This window comes from Mycteria americana, chromosome 4 (genome assembly GCF_035582795.1).
Source record: "Mycteria americana isolate JAX WOST 10 ecotype Jacksonville Zoo and Gardens chromosome 4, USCA_MyAme_1.0, whole genome shotgun sequence".
Classification (NCBI taxonomy): domain Eukaryota; kingdom Metazoa; phylum Chordata; class Aves; order Ciconiiformes; family Ciconiidae; genus Mycteria; species Mycteria americana.
In genome coordinates this window covers 85,802,750-85,826,918 of record NC_134368.1, presented here as the reverse complement: position 1 = coordinate 85,826,918, position 24,169 = coordinate 85,802,750, and the positions used below count along the sequence as shown (strand labels likewise).

At 38.3% G+C, this 24,169-nt stretch overlaps 1 protein-coding gene across 5 annotated transcripts in view; it reads right to left on the bottom strand.

Moving 5' to 3' along the window:
• The window catches only part of PRDM5 (PR/SET domain 5), a 94,647-nt gene that overhangs the window by 47,506 nt on the left and 22,972 nt on the right, over positions 1 to 24,169 (bottom strand). For 4 of the 5 annotated variants that reach the window (XR_012775659.1, XM_075501163.1, XM_075501166.1 and 1 more), the window contains exons 4-10: positions 17,007 to 17,190; positions 16,123 to 16,297; positions 14,854 to 14,946; positions 14,457 to 14,578; positions 12,030 to 12,109; positions 5,589 to 5,673; positions 4,131 to 4,288 (exon numbers count right to left, since the gene is read on the bottom strand). Coding sequence is in view for 4 of the 5 variants with exons in the window: in XM_075501163.1 (XP_075357278.1) it covers positions 4,131 to 4,288; positions 5,589 to 5,673; positions 12,030 to 12,109; positions 14,457 to 14,578; positions 14,854 to 14,946; positions 16,123 to 16,297; positions 17,007 to 17,190 (897 nt within the window). In the remaining variant the exon portion in view is untranslated. Of the gene's footprint in view, positions 1 to 312; positions 405 to 4,130; positions 4,289 to 5,588; positions 5,674 to 12,029; positions 12,110 to 14,456; positions 14,579 to 14,853; positions 14,947 to 16,122; positions 16,298 to 17,006; positions 17,191 to 24,169 lie in introns of all 5 variants that reach the window. The other variant, XM_075501165.1, reaches the window with a different exon arrangement.

Genomic DNA, 24,169 nt, shown 5'->3' with positions numbered 1-24,169 from the left:
TTGATTTTAACACAAATGTCCTCTTACATACACAACAGTACCAAAACATTAGAGTACTTGCGATGGTATACAGAGGCTTTGGATTCAAAGTCAATTCCTTGACCTCAGCCTATGTCACTTAAAGCAAAAAGGCAACTGGAGCACCATCAAATGTGTGGAATACATCACACGTTACATAAAATCTGCTGAATGTTTTCAGTCCAGCTTATAAAGGTTTACATCACAGTTTGCATTAGTTGGCACCCTGCTTGACAATCTCGGCAGTCAGGCCAAGGATTGACAGGACATGAAGAGACTGAACTACCTTCTCACCTCAATAGGTGGTTCCTCCAGAACAGGGTTGAGACATATTGACGAGACACTGTGGGGAAGCTCGCAGTGCTGCTGTCTGTGCTGTACCTGTTCTGTGGATAAATAGAAGGGTTCAGTCTCTAGGGCTGTCAATCTGGCACCTTTCACGAGCGCAAAATTCATGTTGTTTATTTAAAAAATGCCCTGTTTTAGAACACTCATCACTGGAGTGATAGTTCTGAAGAGCACAGTGATTTGTACAGAATTCCTTCTTAGCATCTCCTTGACAGTTCTCCTAGTGTTTTGATCAAAATACAAGTATTCATCTGCAGATCTTAACTTCACTACAAAGAAAAACACCTAACTAGGCATAACCACATGCAAGGGTACACAGATCATCTGCCTCTTTTCTGAATGGTCCAGAAACAAGCTAGGTTTATTACAAAAAGCCATGCAAATCTTAATGAGGAGAGGTATTCCCCCCCCCCCCCCCCCCAAGCAAGCATATTAGTTCTAATACTGTCCTTTTTTGTCCTACTAATAGGTTCCAGATCAGCAATGGCTTCCATTCAGTCAGAGCAGAGGACAGCCATACGATGAAAGCAACTGAGGATGGGGCTTTTATGGAATATTTTATAGCAGCCTTTCCTACCATAGCACTTGTGCAGGCTTAAACCCAGCCCAAGGCTACTTATTCCCAATAGAGAAACAGAGGAAATATAGTTGTTTCAATTCATTATGCTCCCCAGAACCAAATAACCCTGGATTAACCATAAACCCTTTAAAATCCTGTGTCTGCTGACCTATTTCTGCTCACTGTCATATCCTCATATTTTATTCTCTGACCTCATCCTCTATATATAGCAACAAAGGAGCAGATGGAGCAAAAACTTCGCTTTCTCCTGTATGGAATCAATTTGCATTATATGGCACAGAACATGCACCTTCATCCAATCTAACATGGATGAAAGGTGACTACTTTTACCTGTAGCACAATCCAATACTACATTTGCCTCAATTTCAGATACTATTCCCTTCCCTCATCACAAAAATGGAACCGTATTCTTCTTATGATCACTTAGTCATATAGTCTGAGCTTTTTCAAAAGACATCTGAGCTAGTTCTACATCGCATAACACTTCCCAGTGCTGACATCTCCAAGCAAGTGGCAAAGCAAGCTTACACATGCACCTACACAGAGCAGTGCAGCACTTGTATGCAGAAGCAGCACATCAGAGAGGTACCACAGGAAGACCTCTCAGAGGCTCCTGCCTCTGAGAGGCTCCTGCCTCTCAGATCTGTAGCTATAAGGGCATAATGAGTGCTAAGTTAGGGTTCACATCACAATGCTCCACTGAACAGAGCAGACATACTCTTAGCAACTCCACTGTCTATCTCCCAGTGAAATCCTGTGAGATGTGAGGAACTAACCTCCTTCTGCACCTTTGAAATGACCCAACATTCACCCACATCTGAAAGATGGTTAAAAGCACATGTTGTGGGAGCCATTTTTATTCTGATACTTCCAACACAATATCAGATTAAATAACACCCATAAAGGAATCACAGAAACAACAGCAACAAGTTTCCATCTAAAACACAAAACAAGAATTCAAAGGCACAAAATGTATATGTATCCTGTTTCTTATTATAAATAAAAAGCATGTAGCTCTGCTGTAAAACCGGAAGAGTTTTTTCAAGCGTGTTGCTATCAAAATTGAAAGTGTGTTTTCTGTTAAATGCTGTTGATTTAAGTGTTTTTAACTACTGTATCCATCATTCCTACTGCAGGTTTCTAAGATCCCTGCTACTAGGTAGCAGCAGATCCCTGCTACTAGGTAACTGCATCCCGGAACTCAAAAAATCACTGTGAAATTATTCAGAGTCCAACTTTTCTTCCTCCAAAAGAAAATGAAACCTAGGAGGACGTCTTAAAGGAATACACATCTAAAGAATCATTAAAAACCCAAGCTGAAGAAATACATAGAAGTATGATACACAATAAAGGTTTAATTTTCCACTGTTACTGGATTGACATTCCTGTGAACAAGCAAAAGAGCTATCATCCCCTTCCCCTAGTAGTAGTGCAGCCCTCCCAAAATCATGGCACTTAAAACTATTTTGACATCCTGAACTACCACATCCTTGACTTACACCTTACTATTGGTTTTCTGCATACACATCCATACTCCCCTCTGTTATCTACTACCTCTCCTTGTTTACATTGTTTACTCAATGGAGAGAGGCGTGTCTAAAAAAGCAATTCAGGACATCTATGTCAGTCTCCTGTCTCTCATGCTCATCTCTTCATTTAGCAAGTGAAATTAGACACCTAGATGCGGATGGGTGAATATTCACAGCTGTTTGGGTAAACTTTACGTAAACACAGGAATAAGTTTCTTTCATTCTAGGACAGGGTTGATGTACAGCCAGTACTATGTGTAAACAGGTTCGGGAAATAAGTAGTCCAACATGCTTTAAGGAATTCTGTCAAAATTAGGTACTCACTAAATCTGTCTAAATTTTAATATTTTTCCCATTAAGTGGAGCCTCTAATCCTTGCTTATGCTAGTGGTGCTGCTGCTTTAAACACAGAATCGGGTCAAAGTGTTTACTCATTCATACTTAATCCTGAAGTCCATTTTCAGCCCAAACTCCCTACCAGTCATCAACTGCAAATTAACATAAGGAAACATGTAAAAAAGTATTCATTTAAGATACAGAAGTATCTTTCCAGATAGCATTTTATACGTTTTCCTTAGACTATATCCAATTTGTGAGATTCTGCCTCATTTTCTTAATAAAGTCTAAAACATAAGATACAATCACAGCATATATGGGAGCTAATCTTGTCCTTCAGCAGGTTTCTGCATGCTTTCTGTTTTAGACAGTCATCCACCATTTCATCCTACAAGAGGCATTATTATTACTCTTACATGATTTATGGCTGAAAGTGCAAGAGATGGTGCAAAGATCCTGTGCCAAATTCCCAGATGGCATATAACATGAGCCAAACTGCGAAAGACTTGCAAGTATGGGTATATCAGTTTCATCAAAAGGGGAAAGAAAGGGGTAGTATTTAAAAATGTAAAGAAAAAAAAAAGAAAAAAGAGTAAAGGGTTCCAAATACTGGGCACAAAACCAGACAGGTAATTTTTTTCTTTCTTTCTTTTTTACAGCCTTGTAATTCTGAAACAGCCATCATGGATATAGCCTCGCCATTAAAAATGTAACCCTAGGTTAAAAACAATGATAGGCATTATAGAAATTAGGCCAAGTAGATTTGAGCTTAAATCAACAGAAGCGGAGCATCCCTTCATGAGCCTATTTTTCAGGTAACGTTTCTTCTGATGTTGTTTTAGTGTGTGGACACTACTCAAGTGCAAATCCAGAATAGTTTGAAAGCATCTGCTGCAAAGTCCAACAATGACTGCAACAGGACTACACTTAGTTTTATTCAAATACGGTATTTTTAAAAAAAACAACAAAAATTTGAAGACATTTTAGATCAGTTACATTTTTAACTTGATAATCTAATATTTAAAAAAAAAAAAAAAACTACAACAAAAAAACCAGAAAAGTCAAAATGGGGATCTATTTGATGCTTTTAACCAAGCAACTGTGATTTCCTTCTGCTTATTTCACTTTTTTTAACTAAATTCATTTAGTATTTTGAGATTTTGGATATAACAAAGAACACTAAAAAATACATTCTCCAATACTTTAATCCCATGTTTATAAGCATGCCAGAGCTTAATAATGAACCACTTAAAAGAAAAAAAAAAATCTGCAAATCTGAGGCTGGCAGACCTGTAAACAACAACAGCAGAGTGCTTTACCTTCTTGTGATTCTTGTAAACATTTCTGTGGGCAAATCCCTTTCCACAAAGCTTGCATTTATAAGGTTTATCTTCACTGTGTATTATTTTGTGTGCAGTCACTTGATCAAGTCGTTTGAAGGACTTATTGCAAACCTCGCAGGTGTAGGGGCGTTTTTCTGCAGAAAATGAGTGGGGGACATTTAATCTCCTGTTTATACAGGGGGAGAAGATGAAAGGCAGAGACAGTCATCTCCTCAGAGAGATTTTTGCAATTAAGTCAACCCAATTAAGATTAAACCAATTAGAAAGACATCTAATGCCCTTTATGTTAGACAGTTAAGTCACTTCACAAAAGATGAGCCATGGTGTGTCTCAAGAAATTGGCACATTCTTTGCAATAATCATTGCTAAAACTAAATTCTGATTAATTAGCTTAAATCAAAAGAGAATGACTTCAAAGAGGAAAACTCTGTTTCCAGATTACAAATGTGAAAGAGGGCATGACAGTTTAAATGTTTTAAAACTTAATTAACAATATACATATTAGCTTCCAAAACCAAAAGTTCCTATGCAAAAAGCCTTTATGCTTCAACTGGTGACTGCAACTTAACTACATTAATGCTCATCCAAAAGTGTCAAAAGAAAGCTAGGAGCCTCTGAGATATAGATTATGTTACAAGAAATGAGCTTTTGGTGCAGACCGATACCAAGAAAATAGTTCAATTATAAGCCTGTGCAGCTGTATAAACCTGCATTTTTTAAATGCTAATGTGTTTCACAGAACAATGTGTGTGTTTCCATTGTGTTGGTTGATGTTTCTAATCACTGGTGAAAGACACAGAAACGCTAGATTGCAGTGATCAGAAATCCTGGCAGAGCCAATTTGTGTCATACTGCCAAACCTACAGACAGGCCGCTCCCCGCTCACAGTGACCTGTTCTGGCAGAGGACAGGCACAATGAAGTATTTCTGTGTGGTCTATGAAACGGTATGGAGTATGAGCTGCTTTCCTCTGACTGGAAACTATGTCCACACGAGTCCACTAATATATATATGTATATACATACAAATGAATGTTTCCCTTTTTATCACAGATCTCTGTCTGACAGCATACCCCAGCTCCCACCCTCCTCTCTTCAACGTGAAATTTCAACCACCGGTTCTTCACCTCCTCTATAAGCTAAGTAGCAATCTTTTGCCCCATCCCAGCTAACTGACATCATCTACCCCAGCCAGCATGAAAAAATAGCTTGACAAAGCAGCAACAGGAAGAAGACTACAGCATTACACTTTGATTTTTTAAAGGCTTAGAAAGGATAGCTTAGATGGTTTCCCTGGAACCTGAAATTTGCTTGAACAGCTCAGGACAACACAGAATTCATCAAGCCTTCTATAAGAAACTAATTCAGGTAAAATTCAATATACATTAAAAACATATACACACATATATAGGTTTGTGTTATTTTTGTACATTACCTGAATGAGTTATCATATGGCGTTTTAGCTGGTTAGCAGAAATAAATTTCTTGTCACATTCCTGACACTCAAAGATCTCATGGACCTGCAAAATGAGTGTTTAATGATAATTAAATACGTGTCTCAAACAAGATCACACATCTTACATATACAGAAATTCTCTAACAGACCATAACTATTTCTTAGCCAGTAGCTATACTAATACTCATGAATATTCTGTGGTTTCCCCCTTGCTAGTCCCTTGGTGAACAACAGCATCTCTCAAAAATAAATATTCATAATTGCAAACAAAAAATTATCACTAAACCTGTATTTAGAAACACAGGTTATGCAAATTTGCAAAATCAGATCCATTTAAAATACCGTTATTATGAAAGCATTAAAAAACAGATGCAGAATATTTCCTTCTAGTCGATAAGATAGAAGTAAAAATAACACAGTAACTACTTCGTAACTGCTGTTAGAATTTTCAAAAACAAGTACTATCAAACTCTTTCAGGATTGTTTCTCTTAAAAGCTTTTAGAGGCAAGACAGTGGAGGGGCAGCAGCATCTCTTAAACTGTAAATGCAGTAAGCATTAGCAGGATTTTCAACATCACAGCACAGTGTCATCAAGGACTAAATGTTGGAAAAATAGAAGAGGCAGTTGAGAGCTGCAACTTTTGATACTCAATTAAAAAAAAAAAATCCTGTGTTATTTATTGTTCCCTAAAATCACAACACATACATAGTTCTCCACCTGTCAAGATTACCATTCACCTTCCGCTCTGTATTACATTTGCCATCAGCAGCCTCCCCTCAACCTAGTTACAGTGCAACTCAACATACAATTCTGCTTTTTGGAACTGCAGCCTTAGACAGCAAAACTTCCAGGCAGAGATCACATTTCATAAGGCTTTTTTGTAGAACTCTATAAACTTTCTGTAGGAGAATCTAGCAGCTAAAAATAACAAATATCAAAGGTTCAACACCACACGAAAAACATTTGCAGACAGCACCGTAAAGCAGCTCAACCAAGACTTCCACTTAAAACAAACAAACAAAAGATTCTCCAGAAGTATTCTGCCTCACCATGTTTTTATGCTGCTACTCACAAGCTAACTTTAGCGCAAATTAAATGTTTTAATAAACTAAAAAGTGGTTATGCCGTTTCCTACAATCTCTGCAAACTTGCACACTTTGGACAGTGATACTTAATGAAATGCTCAGACAGAATCAGGTGGTAAGGTTCAAACATTCATTCTAAATATTCTGTTTACCCAGCTACATTTCAGATTAATTTCTCTTACATTTACACACAATCTACTACTCTACCCTTTCCCAAAAGATCTAAATTTTTACTTAGATTGTTGACTGAAGTTTACATAATTCTGCAACCAAGTGCTATCAGAATCCCTCCTGACACAATTACTTGAAATAACTTATAAGGTATTCTTAAACATAATATTTAATACATCAGAACCCAGATTGTGCTTTAACACTATACAGATGTCTGATTTCAACTTATGAGCATTGTTTAATAAAAAGCCTCATTGAATACATTTGCGTCAAAGCAGAGACCTCCGTGCACATGCATTAAAAAGCTACAGCTATCAAATATATATTCTATAGCTGATACTCTTTAATCAATTCTTTAGAAAAGAATCAGACAGACTTGTGTGCACGTGCATTAAATAGCTGTAGCTATCAAGTATATGTTCTATAGCTGGTAGGTTTTAATCAGTTCAATTACATGGTAAAACAACAGTAATAAAAAATAGCAAATATTTTTATGAATAATAATATTCAAACAGATTTTCATTTTAAGAAAACTTGTCAAGTAACATGTTCTATGAGTATACAGGCTGTAATACCATAGACAAGTGCTCGTGCAATGATTTATTCATATAACAAAATTAGTCTTATTAAGGGGCTGTAACAGCTATCAACATAAACCTCTGTTACATTAAAGTCAGAGCATACTTACAATTGTTTCATAGGCATTTGAAGAGCTACACCTTCAGATAACAACTTGCTAAGTGCTATACAAAACAGCAAGCATCTGAACAAGATTAATATATGCTCCAATAAATATACTCCTTCAACTTACAGGACTGATGATCTTAAACTTTTCATGAGGTCTATTGAAAAGCAAAAGGTCATTCAAAAGACTTTTGGGGGTGAAACTGAGCTAAAACTTTGAAGATACAAGTAATCCGTGATCAGTTTTTCCAAAGACTAATTTGAATTTCAATCCACCACTCCAAGAACTGGGTGACACTCTCTCTGTTGGAAGGCAGTGCTTTGAGAGATCAAGGATATGAGAATATTGCATCCAACTGAAATTATTAAATGTTATTGACAATTTTAAAGTGGTGTTCAAAATTTGGTTTCCTCTGCCTTTCTATGGCTCTCATAGGGATCGTGAAAAAAAAGTTTGCACAGTAGAACAAAACACTGCCCAGTGTTTAATAAAAAGGGAAGAAAAAAACCCCAGAGACACTTGGAACTGGCAGGTGAAGAAAGGCCGGGGGGAATCACAGATGATGTTTAAGAGTGACTCTCCTCACCAGAATTTTGCAGGAAGTCCAGCTCTACAACAAAGAAAGTTAAGAAAGAAGCAAGGATTTTTCATAAACAATAAAACACTCTCAATCTCTTTGAGCAAACGATGAGTAGGATCCTTCTTGGTTCTGTCACTTTCTCTCCAGCAGACTGTGCTACAGCATGCCTCTTAATGGAATCTTACAGATTCATATAAGAAATCCGCTAAGAAATGCAGGAGGACAACAGCACAACCTAGTCTTACCAGTGAAGCACAATCCTGCCTTTCATACAGAGATTTGTTTTATGACCTTTTCCAAAGTCAAAAAAGCTTTACTGCCTTACACTCAAAGGTGTCCTTAATCTTCTTTAACAGGAGAATTAGCTACTTTACCATTGAAAACACCTGCCTACAACAAGAGTCAGAAACTCACCCCACAGCTGTACAGCCAGAAAGAGACATACCCCGCCCCAGTCTACCTACAAGTACCAAAACTGTAGCCCTATCAATTCTGACTGCATCATCCTGGGGAAAGAAACCAGCAACGCTGGGATTTGTTCAAATTTTTCTTCCCTTTCCACTTACAGAACAGTAGAGCCTCAGTGGAGAGGCCTGGCAGCCTGTGCTATTCACATGTATGTGCCCACTTTTAAGTTTAAGTTCCTGTGAGCAATTCAAATCCAAACCATGAAACACCTATATTCAAAGGTACAAAAGGAACCCTTTAGCAAGAATCTGCATCAACGAAGACAACACTCCCCTCGCTTGCTTGCTTACTATTATCATCCTTGAATGACTGAAATTTTGCATTTTACTTAAACTTCAGAGCATAGTATCAGAACATAATTCAGATGGTGTTTCATTTGCTCTGGCAGTAGACATCACAAGCCTGGAGAAAGGAGATTTTACAACAAACTTTTTCATTCTATTACCCAGTCTTCTGTAAGCTCCTGTACAGCATTTCCTGAGTTGTGTTTGCTGGGAATTTATTTTTTTTTATACTACCATACCACTTAGCAGCCCAAATCATGGACTACTATAAATATCAGATTGAAGGATGGCACTTTACAATTGGAGGATAAGACAAAAGATAACAGGTGGATATAGACAGAATGGAAAACAAAAAGATACTGATCACCACAAAAAGCAATAATATCAGTGGATCAACATCATAACTGTTGTTAAAGTTTTGTAGGCATCATGCAGGAGGAGGGTTGTATTATGGTAAGTAGTTTTGGAAATCAAATATAAACTAAAAAAATGTACATGAGACTATTCTGGGTAGGACTGTAATCACTAAGACAGACAAGATCAGAATCCAAAATGATTTCCACACTCCGAATGAAGCTCCAAAACACTCAGTATTTAGGAAGGAGAAATCAAATGCACAAATGCTACATGATGACCAACAGTTTACATAGCACCACTACAGAAAACATGAATGAAATCCAAACAAAATATGAATAACGAGATTGATGCTGCTGTCAGAAAGCACTGTCATTCTAAGATGTATTAATAGACATATCCTCTGTACTAATAAACTCAGGAAAATCATTCCACTATACTTGGCACTACCAAGGGCTCAACTAAGCATCACTGCTTTTCTTGTTTGGGCAGCTGACTTCAAGAAGCATATAGGTGAAAAAGAGAAAATCCACAGGGAGAAAGAGCTTACTAAAAGAAAAAGTAGTTTGGAAAAACAGATGCATGAAGAAAGGTTGAGATAACTGTGTTTGTACAGCCTAGATATTGCAAATGGAGTTCATAACTTTGCAATATGCTAATTGTTACAAAGACGACAGAGGTGATTTTTTTCTTGGCATTCTCTCAGATAAGACAAAGAGATTTAACTCAATTTGCAGTAGAGAAGAAGATTTAAGTAGGACATCAGAAAAAACAAACACTGGACTTTCAAAAAAGTTGATGGCACTAAAGCTGAAAGTCATCTTTCACAAAGAGACATCTACGGAGGTGGTAGAATTTTCTTTAGTGGAACTTTTCAGGAGATGAGATGGTGCCTATCTAGGTGATTTAGGTACATAGTTACTCCCCTCTGCAAAATAGAACAGGCTAGAAAACCTCCTGAGGTCTCTTCCAGCCCTACGTTTCCTTGAATTTATTGAGATAAACTAAAAAAAAAAAAAGCCACGCCACTGAAAATTAGCATGATATAAGCAACAGTCTGGAAAACAAGAGGGTAAGACTAAGGGACAGAAGATGATACGATGACAGCAAAGTTTAGTTGTGCATGACTAAGAAAGGGCTTATCTTTACACATTTTGGGCACAAGCAACCCTCAAGACGCACAAAGCTAAAAATGGGTTTAAATCAAAGATGACATGAAAGCTACAGATCTGAGTGACCGTGTCTTCAGAGAGTAAACAGATCTCAATCTCCCCTATAGTCACCCTCTTTACATTCTTTCTCTCTTTCTGTTGTTTGGGCTTATTTTCTGTTATCTCCTATACTTTACCTTTCTATTCTCTACTTTTATTTCTTTACATTGACAGGAAATGGGTGAAAAAAATTTCTTTTCCTCCCTGTTTCACCTATTATTTTCTTAACTGTTTTTACTGCCTGTCTTAAGTGCTTTTGGCAATGTTGGTGACGGGTCCCACCCCACTTCCTACAAAACAAAGTAATTCAAACAAACAGAAGGCAGGAGCCCTACATGCAATCTCCTTCACTATCTGATGTAGGTTTGTGAATCTGAAATATCTGTTTTCTGGTTGTCTTACAAGAGGAGCCAATCAAGAAGAGGAAATAAGTCTTATGCACAAAATCTTCATGGTGATTCTTAAGATGAATAAGTGCTCAACTGACCTACCATGAATGCTACTTGAAAAGCTTGTTAGTTTGTGCCTCAGTGTCTGCACAGAATTACAACTACTGAAACAAAACAAACATTTTATTAAAATAGACACACTAACCATGATATTTTGCATTTTCAGGGCCACCATAAGGTGCACTGATGTGTAAAAATCGTAACTACATGTGGCAAGGCATACCACGATTTGGTCTGAGAAGTAACAAAGTGTAGCCCTGTTAGACAAGAAATGCAGGGCTTAGTAATACAAGCAAGGAGAAAAACAAATTAAAAAGGAGGGGCCCCACCATTTCCTTTGCAACAACATATTTTAATTGATATCATCTATATCCTCAATGGATTCAGGTTATAACCAGGGCATTATTAAAGACTTACAGTTAATCTGATAAACAGTACAACATAGCTTTTTGTAAAAACAGAATCTCCTGGGTTTTAGTGATTTATCAAATTAATCTTGCAGGGACTTCCTTTGGGTATAATGGATTCAGAATCTCATATTCATAGTCCATCTGTATTTCTATATGAACCCCATTATTTCCAATAGATGCTTTTCAAACTGTTAACCCCTCCTGTTCTGGTTATAAAAGATTATGTGCATAAACAAAAAGACATTAAAAATTTGGTTTTGAGGAAGACATTTTTTTACTACTGCATAACTAAATTACAAATAACATCCTTACTGGTATGTCACAAAGTAATAAGAAAGATTTATTGTATTTTGTACAAAAACTGAAGGCTCATGAACCTATTTTATGGTCTGTATGTATCCTATCATTACATAACATACTTTTACATTTAGCTTAGTGTTTAAGAATGCTGAAGAACAGCAGGCAGATCTGACTTGATGTTGGAATGCATGAATGACACAAGCACAAACATCTTTGTATTTGGTAAAAGATGCATTAAAACTTCAGGAAGCTTTTTGGTTTAACCAATTGTGATTACAAAAATAAAATACATTGGTTTTGTAACCATGAAAGAGATTACCCAAAGGTTTGCATTACAGCAGCTTTCAAGTGACCTAAGCACCACAGTCTCACATCTCAGTGAAGTCAAAGCCTGCTGTGGGTTAGCCTTCATCTTACTGACCTTTCGATGCTCTTGGAGATTTGTTGCCGAGGAACATTTCTTATTGCACACTGAACACATCAGCTTCTTCCTAGAATTTCCTGAAACAGAAACAAAATACCACCAACATCTTGAAAAGGAAGTGCTAAGAAAGAACCTAAATATTTCCACTGAGTCTGTGACTTTTCACAGGTCATTTGACTGACATAAGATTTTTACATTTGTATCCCATCTTCAAAGTGTTCTGTATCAGGAATTCTCTGTGGGTGTCCAACAAACCAGTTACTGATGGAATGTAAATCAAGAAAAACTAGAATTAAAAAAAAAAGCCCCTTCAAGTAGATGTTATCACTCATCACCAATCCAATATGAAGAGCACAACTCACAACTAAGAACAATTCACTTTATAACTGAACAATTTATTTCTTCCAGAAGTCAATAGAGGAGTTAGCGCAGCAATGACAAAAAAGATCCCAAACTGAAGTCAAAACCACCATTTCCCATTTTTCTTTATTCAGAAAGCATTAAGCATTCTACTATATAAAATAGTATATTTAATGGTCAATAGCTGAACAAGTCAGGGAAATTGTATCAACACCTGATCATGAATTCAAATCTCATCTAAAACGTAAATTACAAAACAAGCTACAGGTCAGCTACCAGATGTATTTTCCTTCCCTTTTCACAGTTGCTTTAAAAAGTGACAGAGCATTTAATTGGGTTTATCCATTATTTACCTTTTGAAATTCATTTTAGTAACCTACAAAGCTATTTTATTACAAGACAAAGCCACCACAAATCTAATTCTTTGTTTATAGTTACATGCCCATGCAAGATATTTCCTAGCTTATGTAAAAAAATGTTCATATTACATTGAACACTAAAAAGAACAGACACAGAACGAAAGAGGAGGCGAGTACTGCATAGTCAAGCACAGAGGAAGTATAGATCATGAACAAACTCATTAGATGGGTTCCAGCTCAATTTTTCAGACTCTCAGCATCCTATATCTTTCCTGCTCTTGCTGTCCTAAAGAATTCATATTATGTTGGTTCTTCTTACTACAATGTAACCTGTCAATCGATTGGTTCAGTACTTAAATTTGCAGTATAAAAAAAGTACTTAATGTCACATATCCATTTGCTGTTATAAAACTTATGGTAAGTATTTATATATACACTGATGTACACATAAACACAGGAATACACTTAGTACTTCAACTTACAAGAACATTAACGAGACCTTTTCAGAGGAGAGAAAGGTGATAGTGAATATCTGCTCACAGCTTTGCATAACGGGCAACACATATAACAATCCTTTCTACTTTCCCTTGCCTCCAGGTAACACAAGGCAGGAAGGAATTCTAGAAGCATCCCTCAACAGTAGTAGTATATTTTTCTTCCTGCACTGACACCGGTTGTGATTTCTATGACTCCCAAGTGGTAAAATAAAAGCTTTGCTCATTGTGCAGGCAGAGCAAAAATATTCTCCAGGCGTCTGCTCTCAGTCATGTCTGGAACAATCATTCAAGAGAATTGTGGAATTTGTATACCACTACATAACTGACCAAAGCTAAGCCTAAACATAACAATGCTCCTGGATGAAAAAAATTCTTACTGATACTGAAAAAATGAGATAATCTTTTACAAGAATGGTGATGGAAGGGTTTCAGTACGCTGTAAGAGTTTGGCAGAAGAAAGAGATTTCATGTAATGAAAATCTTACAAAGCATCTCAGTGCTGTCATCATCAGCTAAAGACTGTTTTCTTTGCGCTCTAGTATTCTGCTCTCCCCACACATACTGATCTTCCTTTGACGTTGAGAGGGGACATGCAGAGAGAGCAGAATACCAGAACCAAGATCTGCATTGTGGACCTGAGAGCAGTATTTTGCCCTTTCATGAAAACAGAGTGAAGTTTGATTGAAAACTATTGATTCACAGTGCACAGATATAAAAATGCTAGGGCCTAACGGGACTAGTGGATTGTCTGGTCTGGCTTCCTACACAACAGAGGCTATAGAATTTTATGCAATACCCTCGTCAAGCCTAATCGTTTGTGAAGCATGTCTTCCAGAAAGACATCCCATTGTGTCCTGAAAATACCAAAAGATCAGGAACTCACCACTTCCTGTAGCAGTTTGTGCCAGTGGTTGATTTTCCTCACTACTGAAATGTTTTGCTTTATCTATTATTTGCCTAGTTTAAACTTCCCCAGATTCCTATTACATTTTCTGCAGTAGACTAATGATTCATCTGGTATACAGTAATTTCTCCCTGGGGGAGGAGGAATAGTTACTCTTGCAATTAGTTACTTCTTGATTTTCTTTTTGATACAAATGAATCCATTAAAAAAGAAACCAAAGACAATGTTTACTCTGATTTGCAAATTTAAGGCTAGGAACATGTTAGAGGGTTTTTTTCCAAAGAAACATTAAACTCTTTCTTACCGCTGTGAACGTTTTCTTTATGTTTTTTCAGGGCATCCTTACTCTTGAACCTCTTGCCGCAGCTATCTGCCTTGCATATGAATCTGGCATCCCCTCTACACGCCTCCTTGTGCTGTTCGTAACTATATGGGATAACCAGTAAAAACAAACAAACAAAAAAACACCAAACATAAAGCAGTATCTACAGAAACCAGACACGTAGCAAGTACTCTGAGCTTAACGCATGCTGCACTGCAGAATTCCAAGGCCACCTCATGCATTACTTACAGCAAATAGGAATGAAAGCATTTGACTTCTTTCACTGTTAGGATTCACATAAACTAACAAGCTTGAAAGCTAACATGCAAAGGGAGGCCAGCAATGGTATGACAGCAGTCCACTAACTCAGACACAAAACCTCGATTCTGAGCTGAAGGAAGTGTTGCAAACAGAGCACTGAAAACTTCTTGAAGAGTCTCCCGGGCTGATATTCTCTGTGCACTGAAGTACGCTGAAGAAAAATAAAAAATAATTAAAAAAAAAAATAAGGGGAACATTCTACAACTTACACAGGCTTGCAGTAGCTAAAAATATATATACAGCTCTACAAATCTTTAAGTAGGTGAGGAACCTATTTCATATGTGAAGTCTCCTGGAATTTAGTGGGACTGATCAAATGCATATACAGCTAGAGTCAGCATCATACTGCTGTATCCTCACACAGATTAATCTTACTTTGCATAATGTAAAAATTTACTTAACTAGCTATACAGCACAAATCCAACTTCCACTATAGACTAGAAGGAACAAGTCTAAGAGAAAATATTTAATTGCCTCCACCAAATATTTATTTCCATGAAAGAATACAAAACTCATATAGAGCTGCCAGTTCTAGGAACATTCACATCATTCATATGTAAGAAAGATCAATTTATTACAAGAGCAGCCTTAAGTGCATTCCATGCAATATGAGTCTGTTTCTTTCCAATAGAGAGAGTTAGGTTGAATGTACTGTCTGTAATCACTTACGCATCTAATGTACTATCTATAATGAAATGTATTAAAAGAGTAATATATCTATTTAATTGCAAGCAAAAAAAATATATAAACAACAAAAGACAAAAACAGTTATGTCTGTACAAAAGCATAATTGTAAACTTTAGTGACAAAACTGCATATTTACACTATCAAGGACAGTAAAGATGTGCTCTTAAATCTCACATCTTTCATGTTTCTATTTGGTTTTTTTCCCCATCACCCAAATATTTAATTAAGCAAACATGAAGCATTGTTCTTCCTTTTTTTTGTCCTTCTAGATCACTATTTACTTTCTTCTAAATCTTACTTTAATTCTGTAACGACATCCACAGCTTACAAATTACATCTCCTAAACTACTAAATAGTCCACTGATGGAGAGACCAAGGGTTTTGCACCAAACAGCAGCTCTGATCTAGTCTCTAGTGTATGATTTTAAAACATAAAAAATTAGCGACATTTTTACGATTCAAATTGAAGTCTCCCACAAGTACAAGAAATGAACATACTAAAAGACTAATGTAAAGGGTAAGGGTACAAATACATAAGCATAAATATTAAAGCTTAAATTGTTATTAAGCCAAGAGAAATAAATGATTGAATGAAATTGATTTAAATGATCCCTGAAAAAACACTCCTGTTTCTACTCACTGTCTTTGTAGAGCTTGTTTAACAGGGAATTTCTTTCCACAGTTTCGGCACTTAAATTCCTTTTCCTCACTGGGTTTTTGGTGCAAAGTCTGAAGATGTTCAGCAAGAATCTCCTGGCTGGCAAAACTGGATTCACAGTGTGGGCATGCATGGTCCTCTTTACAGGTGAGGGGATCTGCATGATTGGAGGCAAAACCAGCAAAGGGATAGTTTTCAGGGAATATTTTGGTTACATTAAAAGAGACTGTCTGCCAAAAACAGATTATGCAAAATGGCATCACTAAATTCACAAAAGACATTGATCTCTCAATGGATTATAGACAGCCTATCTTGAGTGGACTACCATCAGCATTATTGAAAATGGATGCAAAGTATTAAGTTGGGTGTGACTTAGGCTGTTAGCCTCAATTAGTCATCCAGGTTGTCTCTACTTTGATAAAGATGCTGAGAATTCACCACACAGCTCAGGTCACCTACCTTTTCTTAGACATCTTGCCTTAGGATTGGCTGAACAGCTTTATGAAAAGGTTTATTTCCCTCCCATCTATGTAAGAGGGAAACTACCCCTCTTAGAGGAAAAACTTAGCTTTCATAGGACTATATGTCAGGTGAAATGAACTCCATCTTTAGTTCATAAATTAATGGTATCTTCTCATGAAATCTAGGCTCACTCATTCACTCAGTAATTCACAGGACTGGCTGCTTCTTATTAGGCAAAGAAGAGAACCTCAACTCAAACCAAAACAAAGAGACAAAAGTCATACAAGAGCTCAGACTAAACCTGGGGAGCCTTCCAGTTCCCCAGTCCTTTGCAGTTACTGTTCTTTCTTCTTTGTTACTACTTTTAAGCTCTCAAGTTATCCTAGTTTTTACATATTGCTCACCTGTAATTTTTTCACTAGCTGGTTGCACTTCTTTATTGTTGCCACTGTCTTCATCTTCCTGGATAACAGTTACTTCTTCTTCTTCCTCCTCCTCTTCTTCCATGTCACTGTCCAAGTACCCAATCAGAAGTTCTGTGTCTGTTTCAATATCTTCCACAGCCAGATAGAAAATATTTTCCCCTTCCTGTTGCAAACAGTAAGTAGAAGCAATGACTAATTATGTCAGAAAAAGTAAAATCTAGAGACAAGTATGGGACCCTGAACTAATATTAGCCCTCAACTATGGAAGGGCTGGTTCCATTCCTCAGGGAGCACAATGCTCAAACAGCCTTTCTGAGACTTCTTTCCTAGTGGGGCTGCATGGATGAAGTGCCCTTATATTCTGGTATTCTGGAAACACGCCTCTGCCTCAGCTGTAAGGCTTTTCCAATTTACACTGTAGCCTAGACCAAGGTGAAGGTGGTGTTAAAGTCCTCCTCTCCTGCCACACTCTGCCTGACAAGAGCTTCACAGTTTGAAAATGAAACATTTGAGTATTAGAAAAATAACAAAATTTAAATAACCAATACAGCTTTTGCTCTGTTCCCTGCTGGCTGCATGAATTATAATCCAGCTTTCAGCAGCATGTTTATGTAGTGTTATTTTCTCTCTCTCTCTCTTTAAGATTCCTAGCCTTCCTCATGAACAGGCTTTCAACCCTGGTCAGTTATCTTCACTATAAAGTTGGCAGGCACATGTCTAAAATGCACTTTGAACCGCTCGATCAAAACCTTCTGCTGGTTTAAACCAGTGTAGATACACAGATCCACTGAAGGCCAAAGACCCAGCCCAGATTCTGCATGAGAGAACAAACTACCTAATAATAATAAGCTCCAAAACCTTCTCCACAATGAACAAACAAGCTTCCAAATAGATACATAAGCTAACAACTTTGGTCTTTGACAACGTTTATCTGAAGTTACCAAGGCTGGCTGGGGAGGGTGGAGCTATAGCAAAACCAGCTGTCTCCTAAGTTGATATACACAGCTGCTTTCTTTTTTGGCCATTTGTGAACCAACTGCTTTAAGGTACTACCCAAAGCACCAAAGGAGACTCATTTCTACGCAATGAAGACTTCTAAGTCCTATCATAAATCTTAAAGCTTATCTGATTAACATCCAGAAAAGTTAATTGAAGCTTCTTTACACTACATCTAGCCATATATTTTGTAACAAGCTTCACAGCACAAGGACAAGATAATACTTTTTAATTTTTTTAATATACTAAGATTAATTTAAACTGTCAGCAGGGATGTAGTATTCCTCGAGCTTTAGAAGGTCTGTTATATATTACACAAGATATTGTCACACAAGAGTGAAACCCATTTAATTCAATAGACTTGATACAGCTGCTGCTTTCAAGGACACACCACTTTTCTGTCCTTATCTCAACAGCAGCATCTGAAAACAAAACAAATTATGCATTTTTTTTTCCAAGATATATTCTGCAGTCCAGATATCTATCAGCATGCCACCCTAACTTTTGCATACATCTAGAAATTGCTGGTTTTCATATGCCTCTGTCAAGTTGCAGAGACCTTTAATTTACTACAGTCTAAACTCCAAACAAATCATGTACTAAAATTCTTGACATGAGGAAAAGTAAAAGGTCTTTCTACACTCAGTCTCCACTTAGACAGGATAAAACCACTGGGGTAAACCTCCAATATATCACTGTTTAGGACAACCTTATTCTAAAAGCAAGACAACCTTATAAATGGAAGCACATACCTATTACTGGCTTAAAAAAAAAAGCCATGTATCCCAGGCAAAAATAAAGTCCCAAACCTACTCATTAAAGAACCAAATAGCACACCTTTCAATTAGATCATACGTGACACATTTTACACCACACAGTAAATCTGGGAGAACAGCAACCAGAACTAGCTATTCAGGTTAACCTAGACCAAGTGCATGAATCCCAACAACCAAGTTCTTATCAATACTGCTCTATCCTCACCATCTCCGCACTTCCCTCATGTGCGTCTGGGGCTTATTTTATAGCTCTTTGTGTCTAAAAACATCCTGATTCTTTCCCATTTCTGTACTTTTGCAAGATTAATGGAAGAAGTACTAAGGACTCTCAGTGCTTGAGTGATCTTGGTTGCATTTGCATTGAAAAGAAATTAGCTTCGGTGCCAACCCAAACTAAAACACAGCTCAAACTCATTCCTCCTCCAAGGCTAATTTGTTTGGCTTTTCCAGCAACAAATGCTAATAGTCAGGTATTCAGAGCGCTAATTAATCCAGATACACCCACACTGTAGTGGCTCCTCAGGCAGCATTTTCAGTGAAACCAATGGAAGTTCTCCAGAACCACAAAGAAATTTAAGTCTCTCCCTCCACCGGCAGCACCCGCATGAAGCACATTTATCTACATGCATGCAGACATAGACACAGAGAATGTAGTAAGAAATCTTTTAAATAATTTTAATAATCCTCCCATTTACTAAGAACACACCTGCAGTTGTTCCACCTGCTCATCTGCTTAGGCCATGCTGGTTGTTTTGTTAACAACGTTCACCTGCAGCGGGCCACAGCAGTCCTTGGGAGAAAACCCAAGTGCTGGTCACAGTGGCATCACAACCTCCCTTCACCCTATTCCTGGTTTATTATTCCACTTTGCTTCTCTCACCCCCTGCCTCGACTGTCATCTTTTAGGCTGTGGGCCACACTGACCTGCCCAGCAAATACAGTTTTCTGGTTCCAACAGCTCCTGCTGTCCCATTTTTGCCCCACTACAGGCACCTCCCCCATTCAGATTCTTGGCTTTTCCATCCAGCTACACACCTTTGTGTGTGCTTTGTAAGAGGGGAGGCTAACAGGGAACACGGGCCAAGAAGCATTGATGGCCCATCACATATTCATCCACAAGTGTAAGACATATGTCAGCACTCCTGAAAGCTGAAAACACAAGAGGAAGAGGAAGCAGATAGTCTTGCATTACCTGAGGGAGCATACGGCTTTTCCATCCTCCAGAGCTTGATCAGCTGGCTCCAACCCAGCCTTCCTAATCCTTATCAAGTTTCCCCCTGTGCCCACAACCACTCCTCTTACCACACTGCCTGGCTTCTCTCTACACCCAATTTCCTGGCAGCAACCCAGCTCTTCAGCCTACCTGTTCTGCTAGTTCTCCTTTGCTACCTGTCCAAACAAGCACACTCCCTTTCCTGATCTTTGCCTACAGCTCCAGGGTATCATGCTTGCCAGAGTAAAACCAATCTTGGCAAGGCCTGTGAGGGCAGAAACCCCAATCCAAGAAGTGTGCGGAGGGGATTTCTTGGGGGCTGTGGCAGGAGAAGACAAAGCCACAAGCTCAGGCACAGGAAAGGTCAAAAAGGGCATGCAGTGCCAGGAAAGACATGATCAGAATAACAATTCCTTCCCAAGAGGGAGAGCAGATCAGGTACCTGTGGGGGAGAGTGGGTGAAGTAAGGCAGCCTTCCAGAGGTTTCCAACAGACCCTTGCCCCGCTCAAGCAAGGAAGGGGAAATAGATGACACAAAGAGAGTGGGGGAAGCTTTTCTTGTTTTCACACTAGTTCATACATTGGAAAATACCTTACTGTTTTAGGCAGGTATCCCTGTTCCACTCAGCATGTTTGTGGCTCTCAACAGCCAGGAAGCAGATGGATCCCAGAGAGACTTCTCTTGGGTGGGGGGGGAACAACACAAAACCCAAACAAACAAACCAGCCACACCACACCTATAACTCACACATGTAATGGAGACATTCAGCCCAGGGACCACGAGGATATCTAATCTGAGGTACAGCACCAGAACCACACACCACATGCAAAAGAGACACAGAAGCCTCAGCTCTACCTAGTGATCTATTCCTATTGTGCTGTATTGCATGCTAAGGTAGACAACCTTTGAGACATGAACGTGAGATTAAACAGAGCACAAGGTTAGACTAGTACGGCAATGCCCACATTTTCCCTGCATTCTTACACCATTCTGCAGTTTTCAGTGATAGCTCCTGGGGAAGGTTAGAATATTTTTCCAGCTGAATATTCTGTATTACGATAGACTGTTTTATTCTTTGTTCCTTGCTTACAGTTATTAACTTGCATTAAATTAGAAGCCATTGCTTTTAGTTTCCCATCTGCAGAAGAACATGTTTTACTGCAGCAATGATACTACATACCCAAATCTTGCAGTTAAACTCCTCAGGAATTTGAATGATGTGTACAATAGCAATACAAATGATAGCTGGAAGATTCCCCACCCCACCCCCGCCAAAAGGATTCCTCCCACCCTTCACTGTACGTTTCAATTCAGTACACATTTTCCAATCTTCCAACTTAAAAATAAAATATTCTTGTTTCTCTGTGAGGAGAACAAAAAAACTAAAGTGGGAGTTCAAAAAGCTAATTCCGGCAACATCACAATTCTGGTGGCTCAGAGAAGCACTGAAACTTTTGATTATTCTTCTCGCTGAAAGCTTTTGTTGTGAAAAGTAAACCACTTTTTTTCCCCCCTGCCTTGGGAAGGTTGATGTCAGCAGCATTTTATTGGCATGTGCTCTGTACATGCCCAGTATGGCACATAATATCTTCCAGTACTGGCAGATATTAATGAACCTCTACAGGCTCCTGAACAGAGACACTGCAACTTACTCTTGGAAGTCTCCTTTAGAGGCTCTGTGGAAAATACAAACCATCAATTACAAAAAAATAATCCATTTGCTTAGACTTGAGTGATGTGTTTACATCCTTCTTGTTATAGAGGTTTTATAGAGGAAATCTACAGGTTTCCCAACTTTAGTTATACCTTGTCTCAGAATCACAGAATGAAGGCACCTCTGGAGGTGATCTCATCCAACCCCCTGCTCAAGCAGGGTCACCTAGAGCAGACTGGCCAGGACCATCGTCCGGATGTATTTTGAATATCTCTAAGGAGGGCGACTCCACAACCTCTACGGGGAACGTATGCCAGTGCTTAAGTCACCCTCACAGTAAAAAGTATTTCTTGATGTTCAGAGAGAACATCCCGAGTTTCAGTTTGTGCCCATTGCCTCTGGTCCTGGCACTGGGCACCAAAACCCCCAGATCCCTTTCTGCAAAGCTGCTTTCCAGCTCCTTGGGCTCCAGCATGTAAAGATGCATGGCGTTACTCCTCCCCAGGTGCAAGACTTCGCAATTCCCTTTGATGAACTGCATGAGGTTCCTGTCAGACCATTTCTCCCCATTCCTTGTTGAGGTCGCTCTGGATGGCAGCATGGCCCTCTGGTGTATCAGCCACTCCTCCCAGTTTTGTGTCATCAGCAAACTTGCTGAGGGTACACCCTGCCCCATCATCCAGAACACTTCTCTTTTGATATATGCTCTCTTCAACTATTCCACAACATCCTTGTATAAATCTAACTAGAGAATACTGCTTTCAGCATGCATTTGTTGCAGAGAATGTTAACCACTCTAGCAGTAATACCAACTCTCATTCCATTCTTTATTTCCAAAGCATCTCAGAAGTGACCCTGCATTTTTTATGCTTATTGAGAAAGCTTAGTTTTTAATTTCTTTCCCTTTTTCAACTCAAAAAGAGGAGGAAGCCAAAGCCATAGGCATTAGCTTCCACTTTGGATCTAAATCCCAATTTTCCCCAAAGTTTACAGATGTTCAGATTTAGTGTTCCACTCCAAATCAATCTTTAACTAAAGTGGCATTTCACTGTTTTAAGAAATACTGGCTTAGTAAAACTTAAAACCATGTAAAACATATACAGAAGTTCACATATGTGACTTTCACTGCCACAAGTAACCACTGAGCTCAGCAACTGAACAAGCTTTCAACAGCAGTGAACCATCCTGCATGGCACCATACGCTGTAAGAGATGTCAAGCATTCTCTGTTAACTGGCAAAGTGCAGGCACCTGATGCTGCTCAACACCTCCAGAAACTGTTCAGCATGTTTTTGACTCAGCAACTTAGATTTAAAGCCTTCCAAATGCAATGAAAAGACTTCCATCGATATCAAATGTAATGAGATCGCTCCCCACAGCAAACAGGAATATTTGAAGCTACAAATGGAAGTAGCAGGGCCAGAGTAATTAGCAAGCATGAGGAGGCTCTAATCGCCAGGATGCTTTAGGTGACCAATAACTCAGCCTCTTAAAGGTCTTGACCTCTTTGGAAAAAAAGTAAAGACCCTTTTGACTTGGCAGATAACATGAGCACACATCTTCCCACACGTATTCGAACATGTTCATCTTCCTTATTGCTGTCTTTCTTACAATTGCCTACGTTCCCAGACACACCTGCAGTTCAATGCTCTGAAGTAACAGGAATTTGATTCCTGCAGGGATTTCTTTCCTCCCTTCACGTGCCTCTCTCCCACCTGATCCCCATCTAAAATAACAAGTAGATGACAACAACTACATTTACTTTAAAAGTTACTATTTAACATATAATGTTAAAACACTTATTTTTTCCTTCCCAAACATTTAAGAAAAAATTGTAGTGCTCATATTCCAATATGCCATATTCCAAATTTTTACCTCATAACACAGTATCTCAGCAAGAAAAAGCACTTAGTGATAGCAAAACTTGGGAAGAGAGGCCCTTAGAAATCCACGGAGAGATAAGAATGGTAGATCTTTTCACACCTTAATATCACCACTTTATGCACCAGCTTAGTATTAAGAGAGTCTAAAATCAGGAATGAGTTACATTTAAATGAAAAAAAAGATTCTGTAACCTCAGTGCTGAAAAGGGTCTAAATGGTTTTCACACTCACAGTTGCTTGGTATTGCTGAGGTTCCTATTGCAATAATCAAAAATATAATAGGTATAGTTCAAGGACCTCACGGAGAAAAACACTTACTTCACTCTTCAGAAACTTCTCATTTTGAATTCTTCAATAACAGAATACCTGAACAGCACTAGTATGTATTCAACAACAGATAAATGCATATGGAATGCAAAGAATTAAAGAAGTTTTTCAAGAATCGAGCAGATTTCTAATTCTCCCCTCTGAGCATGCAGGAAGTCAACACTTATGTTCACGTTACTTCTTAAATTGCATAACAAATTAATCTTTCCTTTGTAGCACTCAAGCCACCAGTAAGTTTCAGGTAATCCTGAAAACTGTCCTGTAATATGTAAATTTCTTAAGCAGTCTAACAC